General features: G+C 41.8%; 2 protein-coding genes across 4 annotated transcripts in view; one reads left to right on the forward strand and one right to left on the reverse strand.

Moving 5' to 3' along the window:
- The window catches only part of LOC103466423 (potassium/sodium hyperpolarization-activated cyclic nucleotide-gated channel 3-like), a 24,423-nt gene extending 22,236 nt beyond the window's left edge, over positions 1–2,187 (forward strand). The window contains exon 8 of the mRNA XM_017305094.1: positions 338–2,187. Within this exon, the coding sequence (XP_017160583.1) occupies positions 338–1,755 (1,418 nt within the window). The 3' untranslated portion in view covers positions 1,756–2,187. The remainder of the gene's footprint in view (positions 1–337) is intronic.
- Positions 2,188–6,873: 4,686 nt separating this feature from the next.
- Positions 6,874–16,948, reverse strand: part of pkmb (pyruvate kinase M1/2b) — a 10,881-nt gene continuing 806 nt past the window's right edge. Inside the window, exons 1-11 of one of the 3 annotated variants that reach the window (XM_008411966.1) lie at positions 16,578–16,682; positions 15,301–15,479; positions 15,136–15,227; positions 12,571–12,702; positions 12,303–12,489; positions 10,573–10,843; positions 10,334–10,484; positions 9,866–10,018; positions 9,055–9,221; positions 7,291–7,472; positions 6,874–7,193 (exon numbers count right to left, since the gene is read on the reverse strand). In XM_008411966.1, the coding sequence (XP_008410188.1) occupies positions 7,087–7,193; positions 7,291–7,472; positions 9,055–9,221; positions 9,866–10,018; positions 10,334–10,484; positions 10,573–10,843; positions 12,303–12,489; positions 12,571–12,702; positions 15,136–15,227; positions 15,301–15,451 (1,593 nt within the window). In that variant the 5' untranslated portion in view covers positions 15,452–15,479; positions 16,578–16,682 and the 3' untranslated portion in view covers positions 6,874–7,086. Of the gene's footprint in view, positions 7,194–7,290; positions 7,473–9,054; positions 9,222–9,865; positions 10,019–10,333; positions 10,485–10,572; positions 10,844–12,302; positions 12,490–12,570; positions 12,703–15,135; positions 15,228–15,300; positions 15,480–16,577; positions 16,683–16,948 lie in introns of those variants that run through there. The other 2 variants (XM_008411967.1, XM_008411965.2) reach the window with 2 other exon arrangements.

A 16,948-nucleotide genomic window follows, 5' to 3' on the forward strand; every position in this document is an offset into this window, starting at 1 on the left:
GATGGATGGATGGATGGATGGATGGATGGATGGATGGATGGATGGATGGATGGATGGATGGATGGATGGATGGATGGATGGATGGATGGATGGATGAAGGGTTGCTTGGTTGGATGAAGGGTTGGATAGTTGGATTTAGGGATGGATGGATGAAGGGTTGGATGGAGGGTTGGTTGGAAGAAGGGTTGGATGGATGGATGAAGGGTTGGATGGATGGATGAAGGGTTGGAGCTCATTTTAATTTATCATGCTATTAATTGATTTACTGCTAATTGCGACGTCCCATAGATTCCCACCCTCCAGTGCAGCTGAACGGTTTCTCCTTCTGTTCTCACAGGAAAGAGGAACTCGATTCTGCAGCATAAAGTCCAGCATCACCAAAGTTCGGGCACATTAAACCTCCACGAAACAGAAATCATCCAAAGAATTGTCCAGCACGACCGGGACATGGCCCAATGCACGCAGCTGATCCAAAGCAGCGCTACGCAGAGTTTGAACCTCTCCGTCGCTCCTCCGTCCCCCACACCTCTCATCTGGACGCCGTTGGTCCAGGCGCCGCTGCAGGCTGCTGCTGCCACCACGCCGCTGGCTCTAGCCTTGGCCCATCACTCCCAGTTGCCTCCCATCCTCTTCCACAGTCCTCTGGCTCCTGGTTCCTCCATGAAGGACCATTCCAGGAGGGTCCACATGGGAGGGACCGCCTCCAGCAGCTTTGGTTCAGTTCCTGGCTCCCCGGTTAGCTCTGCTAAACCCAGATCTGTGGTTGAGGCACCGACGTTGGGGTTCTCTTTGGCGCAGCATCACTCCACCGCGGTTTTATCGCCCACGGTGATGTCGCAGCCCGTCTTTACAAGCAGCCTGCAGCCCACGCCGCAGCCTCTTTACCAGCCTCCTCATTGCGCCTCGGTCTTCCCCTCCTACACCTGCTCTGCTCAGCTCCACCCTCAGCCGTTCCTCGGTGCGATGGCCGCTCAACCTCAGCCTCTGGGTTTGCTGCAGCAAGGGGTGCCGGGGAAGATTTCGGGAAGATTTCCAGCCCCAACCATCAGCCCTCTGATCTGCAGCTCGGTGAACCCCATCCTGAGCCAGCTGCAGCAGCCATACCACCCTTCTAGCCTCAACAGAGCTACCAGCACATCCAGCAACGTCAACCTCCCATATTTCCCCATCATAACCAGCAGGCTCCCGCCGGCCGGGATCAATCCGCTGCCGTCTTCGGCCGGCGGAAGCGGGGTGGCCGCCTCTCTGGCGCAGCACACCCTGGCGGGACTGCAGTCGGTTTTCCTCCCACAGGTTCTCCCTGAGCACTCGGCCCTCGCCTCCTTGGCACAGTACGGCTCTGCGGAGGCCTCGCCGTGCTACACGCCGCCTCTCCGCAGCCCAGTCACACAGAGACGGACGGTTCACCACGCCGAGCCGCCCGGCGCCACCAGCTTTCAGAGTTCTGCTCTGAGAGAGACAGCAGAGTCCTCGGCGGATCTCTTTACCCAGGAAATAAAGACAATCTCAGGCTCTCACAGCTATTTACACCAGGAAAGGCCTTCGATGGTGAGCGGCTCCTCAGAGAGGGAGGCCGGGGGCTTCCCTTCCCCCATGGCGGTCAACAAACCCTACACCGCCATCCCGGGTCAAGGTGCTCCCATCAGTCGGACACAATCAGGGCCTGAGCCTTGGAACCAGCCCGCCGGCGATCAGTCTCCTGCTAAAGTGTTAGACAGTGAACAGAAACAATCCAAGCTTCCCTCCAACTTGTGAGTGTCAGACACACCCTCCTCAACCTGCTGAGCTGCAGAGGAAACCCCTCCATGTTGGCATTTTAAAGGGGACCTATTATGCAAAGTTAACATTTGCCATGTTTTTATGCTTCCATTTGATTCTCTACTGCTTATAAAAACAGCCCAAGTGCTTTAAAACATCCTACCCAGATATTTTTTGGCAATAAGTTCATGTTTTTTGGAAAACAAGCCGTTTCAAAACCCTTCTGAATGTAACGTGACAAATAAGCCTATTGCCTAGCAACCCCAGCGGAATTCAGCCCGTTACCTAGCAACCAAGCAGAGTTCCAGCATGTTTTGTCAGCTGGTTTCATCGCTGTAGAATGGCTACTGGAAATGACAATTGTTTTGTTGTTGGCTTACCATCCAGAAACCACTTGCTGCATCCTTGTTGATTGTGCAGGAGGCTCTGCGTCTGCTTTTCAAAGGTGTACGGTTGTATAATTGCACATTTGTTTGCAACCATTTTCACATGCGGGTGTAAACGTTGAGTTGGGCAGCGTGGCCAGCAGCAGGTTATTTGGATTTAAAGTGACAAGCCCTAAATCAGCTCATTCTGCAGGACTAAAATCTCGTCTAAGAATTATTTTGAGGAAAAATGTAATGAACATATCGTAACCTGTTGAAGAAAGCATAATAGGTCACCTTTAAATGTTGAATTCAGTGCTGGGGGGTGTGTGTTTTAATCAGATGAGAGATCAGTTTAGTTTTTGTGGATGACGGACAGAAACATATTTTTTCTACTCAACATTTTCATTATAATGATAAAACCCAAAAGTATTAATGGGGTATATATTTAAGACCTGATAAGAAATATCACTTCTTATATATACTATATTATATTCTAACCTTCCTCTGTGATTTGTTATTATTTATTTGAAACCCTTTTTTTTGGTTCCCTTTTTAGCTTCACCTCTTGAGCTGAAAAGAATTACCCACAGCTGTATATTCAGTTTATGATTGAAACCAAAAATGGCTTCCCTCTTGTTAGCATCCTTTCCGGAGAAATGCTGCGCACAAACAGTCTGTGCACTTTGCTCGTTTCAGAGATCACTGCAGCGCGAAGGGTTTGACGGCGGCGTGTCTTCCAAGATAGAAAGCTTTCTCAGCAATATTGCACACCCGAACGGGTCGCACTGATCAGACTGCTTTAAAAAAAAAAAACAAAGCAATGAATGTAACAATGTCAGTCTGAGGGGAAGGGAGGGTTTGGGATTTGAATGTGTGGATGAACATGAACAGACAAAAAAAACCTGAGTTGAGGTTTGTGTGCCATGAGCATAGTATGCAATAATCTGTGTTTTTATTTTTATGGGCTTATAAAGGTACTGTGAATTAAAGCACTTGTGTCAAATCAGTAAGATTACTGGTAAATCAATCAATTAATTAGAATATAACAAACAGTGACTCAAACAAACATATAGATTCATAACAGAGTGACGCATTTGAACCCTTTGAGTTCATTTTCATTATGGCATACAGTTCAGTTTCTGCTATTAATACTCTTGACTATATGGAGCAAAAGGTTTACCGAGATATTTTGTGGTAATTATTGGCATATTTATAATAAATTTGCAGTTTTTTGTAGATTTTAGGACTCCTAAAGCATGAGAGATCATCTCCACCGCAAAAACACAAAATCTTACCAACGAGTTTTGTTCTAGTTTCCAGTGCAAATATGTTGGTACACATAAAATAAGATAAATAACTTTTCAGCAAGATATATATGAGCTTGTTTTAAGTCAATAATTGCTTACTACTGATTTAAAAAGTTCTAGTTCCGCTGGCAGATTATTTCACTCATATTTTTCTAATCTTCTAAATTAAATAATCTGCCCCTGGAACTAGAACTTTTTACTCCATTTTAAGGGATTATTGAATTAAATTAAGCTTGTATATCTTGATGAGAAGTAATTTGTATTTTTTTTAGCTTAAGTGTACTAAGATATTGGTACTAGAAACTAGAACAAAAATATGTGGTGAGATTTTGTGTTTTTGCATCAATTATTCCTATTGATACTCAACCAAGTAAAGCGATTGTATCACTAAGCAGCACAAAACAACTAGATTTATTCAGATTTTTAGATATTTACTATTATAGAACGAATATTGGGAGGAAAAAAGCAAAAGTAACAATCCTAGCATTAGTTTTGTGTTTTTAAGTTTTTTTCACAGACAAAATGTTTAGTTTATTTTGATAATAAATCAAATATGCATAATAACCACAAATAGTAAGATAATTACCCATTCTTACTGCTGAGCTTGTTGTCCAATTAAGTTAATTCAATGTATTTATATTTATTTTAGTTCCATGAACACTGTTTGAATAGACGTGGGCTATGTTCTCACTGCAGCCTGAAGTGACCCAGTTCTTACATTAATATCTGACCTTTTCATGCAGTCTGAACAACACGGGTCGGATTTTTTTCGAATGCGACTCAGGCCACTTGGTGTATCCGATAGGTATCCGTTTCAAATGTGGCCTGACTTCCAGGTCGAGTTCATCCGACCTGAACGTCATCGATACTCGACAAACGTCACTATTCTGCGTCCTGATACGAGCAAGCGGAAAGAAAAACAACCATGGCGGACGTTAATTGATATTAAGTTGTTAATGTGTTGGCTCCGGTTGGACAACTTCAAATGTGTAAGCTATGCTCCACCGTTAGCATCCACGTTTACTTCCGCAAACACTGAGCACTTCTTCGTCGTCGTTTTTGTGGCGGTTGGCAAAACACTGAGCACGCTCTCTGTGTGACGTCATTGCGCCCTCTGCTGCGCATGCGGGACACTTTCAGGTCTCGCTGGAGATCACTTGCAAGTGGGATACATTTGGAAATGTGAAGGACCGCGCCAAGACAGTCCGATTTGACAAAAAATCGTTATTGGGCCGCTTCAGGTTGCAGTGTGAACGTAGCCTTGGTTTACCACTCTGTGTGTTTCTTCCATGATTTCTCGAATCGGGAACCACAAACATATGCAGCATAGTTAAAAAGTTTAGTTTCTTTGGCGATGACCTTTGCCCTCCTTGTGAGACTGATTGGATTTTTTTGGTCGAATGTAATTTTCTAACATTTTGTTTTGTAAGCTGTAAGCCATAATCATCAAACAGAAACGACAGCAATAAATGCATCATTGTCTGTCATGAATCTATATAAAACATTATCATTTTATAAATTTAAAATCAGTGGAAACCACTTTTTGATAATATTCTAATTTATTGAGCTCCACCTGTGTGATTTTGGCTTTCGAGTCGTTACAAAAAGGGAACTTATTAAAAACTAAAAGCAATCGAGGATAATCAAACATCTTGAAACCAGCAACGCACTGAGAATGATGTGAATGTTTCTTGCACCAGTCAAAGGGCTACCAGCAGTCACCGGGGCGCGTGATCAACACCCAAACCCTGACGGGTCATATTGCTGCATATTTACCTCTTTCATTGTTTAACGTTCGATTGTAAAATCTGACATCTGCTGCTTTGTGACGCTATGCTGAATCCAAAAGACTGCTTTACGAAACAACGGTGGCATCCTTTTAGTAGTCAATGTGTTTAGCTGATTTGTTTTTCCATCCACCTCCCACCAGCGGGGTTTCACTTTATTTTAAATACATCCAGTGTCGAGGAGTAAAGTTATTGATCTGTTTATTAGTCTATTTCTCATTTTTGTTGCCTTTTTAATCACCAAATCTGATCATTTAATCTCCTGTATATTAGGCACATTTTATTTTAGCTACTGAATTTAATGCAATAAAAAACAGACATATGGTCAAATGATCTTGCGCCGAGCTGTGGGTTTCTTTTTGAAGAGCAGAGTGACGAGGACCAGAGGAAAATCTGATGGAAACGACAGCCAGGGAGGGGGAGTCTCAGACTTTAAGCCGGATTATAAATCCAGAACAGCGCGGGGTTGTTCGCTGCCAAAATTCAAAATAGCCCGGGTCATAATCTGCCAGATACTCGATACAAAGAAAATGATTTCCCATGTTCACAGAGTCAGAAGTGGTGGATTAGCAAGTAAATGGGTATTTAATTTGGTGCTTCAGAGGTTAATTAGGATAAAATACTTTTACATCGAATGTGTCTAATAACTCACTTTGAAAACTTCTAAGTATTTTAGACTTCCTATAAGGAACTTTTATTTCTTATCCGAGTAGATTGTTTGATGATACAGTGACTCATCATTGCACATAACGTGAATAATTTAATCATTAATGAAAGTATAAATCATCTACGAACTGCAGACTTGGAGAGAAAATGTTTCTGTTTTTACATTGAGACACAAATCCAATGTTTTCTTGAAGCCCACAATAAAAAATTACTTGCATATTTTTAAACAGAACAATATAATTTATTAGTTTTATTATTTAAACTTGTTTTTATTTTTATTTTAAATTAAACACCAATATTTATAATTAAATGACTGTCTCATAAATTTAAAGGGCAGTCCAAACATTGATTGGGAACAAAATGGCAAATATTTCTGACTGAATCTGCTTGTCAAGTCTCATTTTGGTGTTTGAGTTTTTATCAAAAGAAAATCATTAAGTAGCTGCTTTTCCATTACTTTTATATTCTACTAACGTTGAAAAACACAATTTTGTAATTGCAATGTTTCTTTTAACTCAGAAACGCAGTTAAAAATGACACGTGAGTAAGTTTGTTCAATCGTCTTCCTACCACTTCCTGTCGTCTTTGTCAGCGGTAACGTCTGTCTGCTGATCACATGACTCCTGATGTGTTTCGGTCACAGTTTTGTGAAATACCACAAAAACTTTTTATCAAAAAAAAGTATGTTTTTTCTAAATTGTGGCGTTTCCATTAAATACTTCTCGTTAGCATAATTAAATGGTCGATGGAAACGCAGCCAGTGGATAGTTTTTATTTCTCATCCTATATTTGATCAGATTTTATAGACTTTCATAATTTTATAGTTTTGGGCTTTTGGTTCCCGTACAAATATTTTTATGAGTTTATTGGCCAAATGATCTTTATTTCTCAAAATGTTTGGGTTCGGTTCTTTAGCTTTGATCATTTGGGTCTGAATTTACCCAAACTTTACAGGTGTGGTGGCGAAATATGAGTAAAACAAACACATCTTATCCAACAGTTCCTTTTTATTTATCATGCCAATTAATTTAAAATATTTTATCAACTTAAAGTTCCACATATAACATGTGAAGAGAACAAAACAGGATTTAGACAATAAATTGGAGGAAGGAATCATGGCGTTATTGAGAATCTGCTTCTGGTAATCCGGTCCAAGACGGAGGGAAGGAAGGTCAAAGGTGAGGGAAAGGTTCGTCCAGCTCACGGCACCAGCACCACCCTCATGGTGTTGGTGTAGCCAGAACCGGGGCGCCAGCCGGTCACAATAATGGCCACGTCACCTGACTTGAAGAAATTATGGTATTTACCTGCAAAAAGAAAAAGAAAAAGGTGAAAATTATTTTAATCAGAAGAAAATTGTTTCGCTGAACGTTGAAACAAACGATCACAACATTTCCTGCTCACCAACTTCCAGGGCAAAGTTCACACGCAGGTCGACGTCCTCGGCCCAGACGTCGCTGGCGGGTTTGGTGTAGAGCACCGGGTAGACGCCGCGGTACAGGTGGGCCTGGCGGGCCGTCATCCCGCAGCGGGTCACGGATATGATGGGGGCGCGGGGCCGGTACCTGGACAGCAGGTAGGCCGACCTGCAGGGAGCAGGCAGCGGCTCGTTACCTCAACAGGAGAAACCAACACCCTGAACACACCGGGGATTCTGGTGGTGGCAGCATCATGTTGTGGGTCTGCTGTTCTTTGTCAAGCTGAGGGTCAAATCCAGCCTGCATTACTGCCCTCTAGACAGGCCACAGACAACAGTGAGCTTAAATATTGGATCAGGTTTTGGGTGTATAGAGCCACATTACTTTAAATGTTACATTTTTTGACGTATTCGCTGAATTCATGTAATACATTCTGCCAAAACCAGACCTTTGACATTGATGATTTAATGTTCGTTGTCCCTCTGTTAAACTTCGTTCTGGGAAAATGTTTCACCTTCCAGCAGGACAAACCCAAACTTTCATCCAGAGCCACAGTAGAAGGTCAGACTAAAACCCAGTTGAACATTTGTGGTCAGGTATTTTCAGTTGGTCAATTTTGAACTGAACTTGAGTGATTTTGCAGAGAAAAATGGTCTGAATATTTTTAAAAGGGGAAAGATGGTTGGGACAGAACCTGCAGGACTTTCTATTAGAGTTGCACGGATCCACCTTGAGCTGGAAAACGTCCACGAAGTAACACAAAGTTCCTTCCCCACAATGGAGCACGTTTCACTTCCGATTTCGATATCAATATCTGAGGTTTCATATCGGCCGATCCGATACAGAAAAACAGCTGAACTGATTTAAAACATTTCTTCTTTAAAACATAGATATAAATGTGCTGAATTATTAATTTATTTGGTGACTCTGCACATTTAAATACACCAACAGCTTCACAAGTTTGGTCAAACATGTAAAAAACAAATCAGCTAATTGTGCAATTAGGAGCGAAACAGCAAAATTAAAATAAATAATACAGAAACTGAGTAAAACAAAAGGTTGACTACTTTGGTCCAACAGTTAAAATAACAACAAATCTTCTTTCAAATGGTTCAGAAAGCGCAATAAGGAATTTTAAATATAACGTAAAATAAATAATAAAGCATAGAATTAGACTGAACAGATCAGTATTTATAGATTGGTCACATTGGTACCAGACTTTGTTAAATATTGGTGCCAGTACAGATGGTAATATCAGATCGGTGCGTCTTTCTAACATTGTTATTTTTAGACGTTTTACCTCTCCACCTTCCTCTGCTTGTTTTAAATTGTCTCTCTGCTTTTTCCTGCTGCAGAGTGAAAAACCATTGAGCTGGAAAATGTCCACGAAGCAACACAAAGTTCCTCCCCCACACTGAAGCAGCCATGAGATCCATTGTTAAAACGGAAAGCTGAAGTATTTAAGCCGCTATAATCATCCGGTGGGTCCAGCTGACGCGTCGTCTGTATCACATGTTGAGAGGAATGAACAGGGAGTTAAAATTAACCTGTAAAATGTCAGGGTTCACGTCTCAGAAGGTCACCAGCAGAAAGCAGATTGTGAAAGTTGGCACACTTCAGAGGAGCTGAAGGCCGGCGTTAGCGGAGGCGTCGGGATGGAGAAGTATCGTAACGCAGCAGTCCGAGCGCCTGCAGCAGCGGCGGCGGACCAAAGCGATGACTCAGAGAGCGAAGCGAAGCGGCGCCGTACCTGCCCGTGTTGGTGAGCACAATGATGGCGCTGGCGCAGCACTTGAAGGAAGCCTCCACGGCGCCGATGGCGACGGACTCCGTGGGGTCGCGGGTCAGGTGAGAGATGCGTCGCAGCTCCTCGAACGTCTGCCTGTGGAACATGGCGGCCTCGGCTTCGCGGGCGATCTGAACGCAGGAAGCAGACATTTTATAAAAACGGAAAACGGGGCTGCAGCCGCACTGCTGGGTTCAGCTGGTCTGCATGCAGAGGACAAGAAGATAAACCAACATTTCTGGCAGAAGAAGTCATAAATATAATGGAGTGATAAACTCATGTTCATTCAGGCTCCATGAAAACCATAAATGTCCTCAAAACACCAACTGTGGAAAAATCTACACTGAAGAAAAAAGAGAATGGAACTACAACTTAAAAAATGTAGCTAATTTATTACATGTTACATTTATTTACCTTTGTTTAACATGACAACTTAATATATTTGCTTGAGTAAAATTTATTTTATTACCTGTATCAAATTAACTATATATTTTTTATTTGATTTGTTCATTCCTTGCAGACAGTCGGACAGAGAAAACATGCATTCAAAACCAAGAACAAAATAATGATGCAACTTAAAGCTAACCACTTTGTAAGCCTGCCACATTTATTCCGACATTAAATTATGCAAAACTGGATTGACGCATTACTGCAGCTGACTGAAATTATTTGAGCAGGTATAAATAATTTAGGAAACCTGTAATCTGTTCATCTAGACTGTAATGATCCAGTGAAGTGGCTGTGCTCTGTTAGCTCTGCTCCCAGCGGGTCTCACCATGTGCTGGGTGCGCACCGCCTCCAGAGGATAGTCTCCCTTGGCCGTCTCTCCGCTCAGCATGATGCAGTCGCTGCCGTCCAGCACGGCGTTGGCCACGTCGGTGGCCTCGGCGCGGGTCGGGCGCGGCTTCTTGGTCATGCTCTCCAGCATCTTAACCGGAACCAAAACCAACTTTGTGTCATTTCATGTCTGACTTCACGAGCTGCCACACTTTAAAAAAGTAACTGTAGAATTTAGAGTAAATTAGTGGCAGCAGGGCAGCCAGATGTTATAATCGTTACAGTAACTTTGGTGTAATTTTATTATAATTTTACTGTGAATTTATTGAAGTTTTACTGTGAATTTCATTGCTGTTTTACTGTGAATTTTATTGCTGTTTTACAGTATTTTTATTACAGTTGCACAGTAATTACACTACATGGTTACTGTAATATCAGCATGTTGTTGACATGCAGAGAAAAAGACCTGCGTGGCGCAGATGATGGGCTTGCCGACCCGGTTGCATCGGCCTGTCATCATCTTCTGCGCGACGAACACCTTCTCTGTTGGGATCTCGATGCCCATGTCGCCGCGGGCAACCATGATGCCGTCGCTGGCCTCCAGGATCTCGTCAAACCTGACAGAAACGATGAGAAACACCTTCAGTAAATCCAGAAGCCGGCGCTGTGCAGCAGCTTCAGCAGGACGGACGAAGCGCCGCCCACCGGCACACGCCCTCCTGGTTCTCCAGCTTGCTGATGATCTTGATGTCCTTGCCCTTCTCCCCCAGGACCTTCCTCACGGCGTGAACGTCGGCCGCCTTGCGGATGAAAGAGGCGAAGACCATGTCGATGTTCTGCTCCAGGCCGAACTGCAGGTCCTGGATGTCCTTCTCGGACAGAGCCGGCAGGTCGACGGCCGCGCCCGGCAGGTTGACGCCCTTCTTGCTGCCCAGCATGCCGCCGTTCTCAATGTCACACATCAGGTAGTCGTTTCCTTTGGATCCAGGAGAATCAAAACAGCGACGCAACATGTTTTATAACGCTGTCGATTCTCAGAGGAAGTTTTCCACATTTTGTCATAATGCAAACACAAAGCATGGGCCTCCGACAACAAGGAATATTACTGGACAATAAATTGTCCCAGAAGTTATTGCAATAAACAATAGTATTGTTTTGAGACCATTTACAAGTAATACAATGCTAACAGCATAATAATACAAAACACATTCTCAAAGATCAATAAACTTTCAATACTAGTGAACGTTTAACACAGGAACAGGAAGACATTTTAAGTATCCAAAAGAAATGAACAAAAACAATAAATAAATAAAATTAATTATGAATTCTCTGTAAACAAAATTATCCTTCAAAGAAAGGAGCTGGTTGAGACAAAACACCAGACTGAAAACTGTCGTCAACCAGTTTTTGGTAGAAAGAAAAAAGAAAAATTATGCAAATAGAAATAATTGAACTCACTTTAATTTATTATGTAAATAATTGAGTTATTGTTTATTGAGGCAGGCCTGGTGGTGGAGGAAGTACTCAACCTCTGTAAGTCAAATGTACAAATAAACACACAAAAATGTACTCCAGTCATTTTTGTGTGTTTCTTTTACTTCAGTGAAAGGAAGTATTTTCTTTTAAAAATACTTAAAAGTGTTGAGAGTAAAAGTACCTGTTGAATGTATTTGCTATTACAATGATCTAGAATATCTGTAAGAGTGACTACTGCATGTTTACTTTCTTTAATACATCAACGGTGTTGCAGCATTTTAATGAACGACGCTGAACGTTTTTAATGTGTTTACTTTGTGACACAGTTTACAAAACAGAGGAATGATTTTACCTCTGCAGGTTCTTATTGAACACAAAGTAAAACAAACACTCCAAAACCACAAAGTCTTCTCAAGTATTTTTCAAAGTTTTGGTTTAAGAAAACTAACATAAGTAACTTTTCAGCAAGAAATAGGAGCTTTTTTAAGTCAGTAATTCTTTAATATTTGTGGAAAAGTTCAATAGGAACATTATTTCACTTATAAAATGGGGAAAATGTCTTATGAGTGAAATAATCTGCCGATGGAACCAGAACTTCTTCATCAGTTTTAAGGAATTAGTGACTTAAAACAAGCTCCTATTTCTTGCTGAAAAGTTACTGGTTTTATTAAGATATTTGCACTGTAATCTGGATCAAAAATATCTGGGAAGATTTTGTGTTTTTGCAGTGAATGTGTCACTAAAGCCAGTGATATTTTAATTTGCTGACACTAACGACGGATCTCCTGTTTTCCCTCTTCTCTAAGGGTAGATTTGTGGACATCTGTCACGTAAAACACCCCTAGAAATACTGTGAAGTTTGTGTTTGCAACGTGGCAAAATGTGAAGAAGTTTGGGGGTAAAATTACTTTTGCAGAATATTGTAAATGAACAGAGTAGCTGTTTGTTTCTGCTCTCACCCATTTCTTTAACCACGAGTGAAATCAGACCGTCGTCTATGTAGACGTGGCTGCCGATCTCCACCACCTTGATGATGTTTTTGTAGTCGAGCCACAGAGTTTTCTCATCGCAGTTGTCCTTGTGCTGATCGTTTGTGGTGACCTTGATGGTTTCTCCCTTTTTGAGCTCCACCTCAGCAGTGCCGCTCTGATAAAAACATAGAGCCATGACAGTCATTAATCCTCCATAAATCAAACACTTGCCTCGTGTAATTTGGCAGGAACTCACGCCTTTGATGAGGCCGGTCCTGATTTCTGGTCCCTTGGTGTCCAGAGCGATGGCCACCGGCCTGTATTCAATAGATCCGGGCCCAAAGCTCTCGGTCGCCTCGCGGATATTCTTGATGGTCTCTGCATGGTACTGAGAAACAAAAGGATGTCACAATAATCCTTCAAATCTCTGTAGCTCTACTCTGCGAAAACACAAAATCTTACCAAGTATGTTTGGTTCTAGTTTCTAGCGTCTTAGCCGACTTGAAATGCGACAAAACTAACTGAAAAGTAACTTTTCAGCAAGAAATATGAGCTTATTTTAAGACAATAATTCTTTAATATTGATGAAAAAATGTTTGTTCCACTGACAGATTAGGGGTTGCTAGGTGGCTGGGGTTACCTAGCAACCAGCCAAGACAGGACGTCACCTAGCAACCAGGTACTAGTTCCACTAGCAGATTATTTCACTTATGATAAGACATTTTTTCCATGTTATAAGTGAAATAATCTGCCAATGGAACTAGAACTTTTTCATCACTTTTAAGGAAATATTGACTTAAAACAAGCTAATATTATTGTTGAAAAGTTATCTGTATGTTGGTTTTGTCTTGTTTCAAGTCTACTAAGATATTTGCAATAGAAACTACACCAAAAATACTTGGTGAGACGTTGTGTTGTTGCAGTGTGCAACAGGGGGATTTAAATTTAAAGGGGCAGTATTATGTATTTTCCAGCCACCTTGGTGTCATTTTAGAACACAGTCAGGCAACTATATTAAATTCAATTGTTATAAAAATGCTGTACATAAGACATGACTTAAAAACAAATTTGACTTTGTAATTTAAAATTGGACCTTTGTCTCTTTAAGAAACTCCAGCTCTTTCTGAAACTCCACCTTCAGGAAGTCACCACCTCCTCTCTTAACAATGTTTTTACCAGCATTGCACTGAAAAGTTGCTGCTACAACGAGCCCAGCTGATGTGCAGTTCAACCAGGTGTTTGCTAATTGCTGCTGGCTAGTCTGAAGGAGCCGAGTTGTGGAGGTGGAAGCTTGGAAACTGCAGCTCTGAGGAGGAGCTGCGTCTCGAAGGCGGGGCTAGGTCCACCTACACGTTTTTGAACAACCGAATGGTTGCCATGGAGATTAAAGGATTTCTCAAACATGTATGAAATAATCAAAACAACTCTCCAGGGAATAACATTATAACATGATGTAAAGCTAAACAACAGTCTTCAACTAACTCAAAACACCAAGTTTTATTTCTGCAGACAAAAACTCATCTGGAATCGTGTCCCGTTCCCAAAGCGTAAACTGCAGCAACAGGTGGCCACATTGTCAGGCAGCTCCAAACTAAAAACAGAGCTAGCAGAGCAGCAGCATATTTTTAGCGCAGGACCTTCAGCCTAGCTGTGCTTTGAATACACACTTGGAGCTGCTGAGCTGCATCACTTCAACTCCTGCTGTACAACTGGAAAAAATGGCAACAAGCAAATTAAAGTATCACAAGCAAAAATCTCCTAGAGGAGAAAGAGTGAGCGCAGCCTGCTGCTCCTTCTCTACATGCTCCCACTGTTGCTGTGAGCCGCGTTCCTATTTATAGCTGCGCTGACAACTGCCACACCAATCAGACAGAGGTCACGTCTATTTTCCCTCTCCCCTCAAAACGAATCATTTGGTTGTCATTTTCCAAAGGCATTACTATTCACTAAACTGAAGATGGTGCATATATATGTATATTTTTAATTCGATCCATCAGGTCTGACCTGTGTTACTGAAAGGGCTGCAGTTAACTTGTAAAGCTCCAAGTCATGATTCTGGACGTCCGCTCAGGTGACAGTCAGCGGGGTCGTGACTTTTAAAGGTAAAGTGTCAGGGAGTTCAGGTCAGCGGCTGACCGACCAAAGAGTTTTTTTCCTAGGATACAGGCGGAGTGCTGAAGGGTCAACTACGAGCTCTGAGATCATGTAACCGACGGTTAGCAGGCGGCGGGACAAATGCCAGCCTGATTCAGTGAAACGCCTGCATGGAGCTTCAATTTGCTGCTGCTGGTGCACTGTTTTATCAGTGTTTAGCTTTAAAATCTGATAGGAAATCAATACTGACATGTATCTGTCACAAGCAGCAATAAATCATTTAATCCCACGATGAATTAAACTGAGCTCAATAATTTTAATTTGCATGACTGATTGTTTTTCTCTTTACACTCTTTCTACCAAAACCTGGATGACAAAATTCTTCATTCTGGTGTTTTGGTCTCATCTAACCCATTTGTTGAAGGGCGATGTTGTTTGCAGAGACTTTATTATTAATTTCATTTGCTGTTTTTGTTGTTTTGTTTATTTATTTTTAGACATTTAAAATGTCTTCTGTCTCAAGTGTTCAATGTTTATTAGACTTTAAAGTTCATTGATGTTTGAGAACCTGTTCTTGCATTATTATGCCATCATTACCATTATGTAACTTAAAAATGGTCTCAAAACAACAGTATTACAATTTATCGTAGTAACTTCTGGGACGATTTATCGTCCGGTAATGATTAAGGCGACAGGCCTGCGAACGTCTCGCTGCTTCTTTACTCACTTCATGTGTGCCATGAGAGAAGTTCATTCGTGCAACGTTCATCCCAGCTTTGATCATTTCTTTGGCCATCTCCACGGATCTGGAGGCCGGTCCTGCGTAACAAAGCACGCTCGTTAACATGCAGTAATGAACGGAGAGTCTGCACTCTGCGGTGGTTTGTCTGACCGATTGTGCAGATGATGCCGGTGTTGCGAGACGTGGCCGGCTCGGAGTTGATGTCCAGCAGGCACATGTGCTCGATTAACGTGTCGGCCATGGCGGCGGGGAGCTGCTGGGTCTGCATGATGGTAGGGACAGCGTCCTTCGGCTTGGACATGTTTGGATTGGAGTCTGCAGGGATCGTCCTGGCGACACAAAGGAAGGAGCGATGGGACACGTGACCAACATGTTTTCGTAATATTTGTAAGTTGTTGATTTAAATTTTGTGTTTTATTTAATCTTGTTTGTGTCTTAAGAAATACCTTTATGTCTTTTTAGGAATGTTTGTAAAGGATTCTTACAGTAATGTCTCATGTGATTTTGATCAAATTTAATGTCTGTTCAACTGCTGACTGTGTTTTCTTTATAATGTTGTAAGATTGTGTTCTTTTATGTAAAGCTGCTGAAATGTGCTACACAAATAAAAGTGATTAATATAATAAAATCTGATGTCCATTTTTCATTTTGGATTTTCGTTGTTAAAGGTTAGAGCACAGTGTTCAGCTTTTGAACAGGCGTCTGCCTGACCTTTGCATTTAAAAACAAGGCATGCAAACAACCAGAAACAATAGAGGCAACATGGAAAACCTGTCCCTAAAAAATTACTTTCTCTTATTATTGATAACTTTTAGTTCTTATTTGAAGCACCAGATTAACAGAAGCTCATAAAATAGCTTCTGCAGAAGGCAGAAAAGTACAGGATGCTCCTGATTTCCTGTCTCTCAGTGATATTTAAGACAAAACAGCACCAAGGGACAAACAGTTTTTATGCTGCTAAGGCGCAATAATGGTTGAAAATCCTGCGCTGAGTTAAGCTGTAATGCTAAATGGCTGACATGTTCCTGTCATCAGCATTTTTTATCATGTAAATTTAATCTACCATGAAACATATCTAATAAAATAAACTGTATCTGGTCACGTTAAATATCTATCAAATGTTGGGTCAACAGGTTTGCTAAAGGTCACTACTAAAAATATATGAACCTCTAACAGTTAAATATCCAGATGGATGCCATAGTTTACGGAGCAGCAGGTAAAACTCGCAGATGTTAGATGATTTTTAAAGAATAATTATTTTTATTATTTAATTAATAAAGACGCAAACTAAGATGTTATGTCAACGTTTGTAAAATGAAAACAGGTTAAAAAGTGCAAATAAAAATGTAAATACTTCAATAAATTAACATAAAACAGCATATTACCGCGCTGTTTAGTATGTTTTAAGGCACCCTAATTTCGCTTACCTACTGGGTGAACTTTGCAGGGGACCAAGGCGCCACCCTCCCTGCCGGAGCGCCCGCGTTTTATTCCAGCAGGGACTACTTTCTTGTGCGCATTAAGCAGCTTCTGCCACCGGATACCCCGGGCGCGACGGTTGGGGGCCAGATAGCTGCACAGATCTTCTAAGGTGGACGAACTTCACTCATGACGTTTGGTGTGCTATATGTTATGTTATTTTATTAAATAAAGCTTAAAGTCTCGTGCCTATCTCCAGCTAACGTTCCGGGCGAGAGACGGGGTCACCCTGGACAGGTCGCCAGTCTGTCGCAGGGCAACACAGAGACACACAGGACAAACACACACACACACACACACACACACACACACACACACA

Source organism: Poecilia reticulata, linkage group LG6, assembly GCF_000633615.1.
Source record: "Poecilia reticulata strain Guanapo linkage group LG6, Guppy_female_1.0+MT, whole genome shotgun sequence".
Taxonomy (NCBI): Eukaryota; Metazoa; Chordata; class Actinopteri; order Cyprinodontiformes; family Poeciliidae; genus Poecilia; species Poecilia reticulata.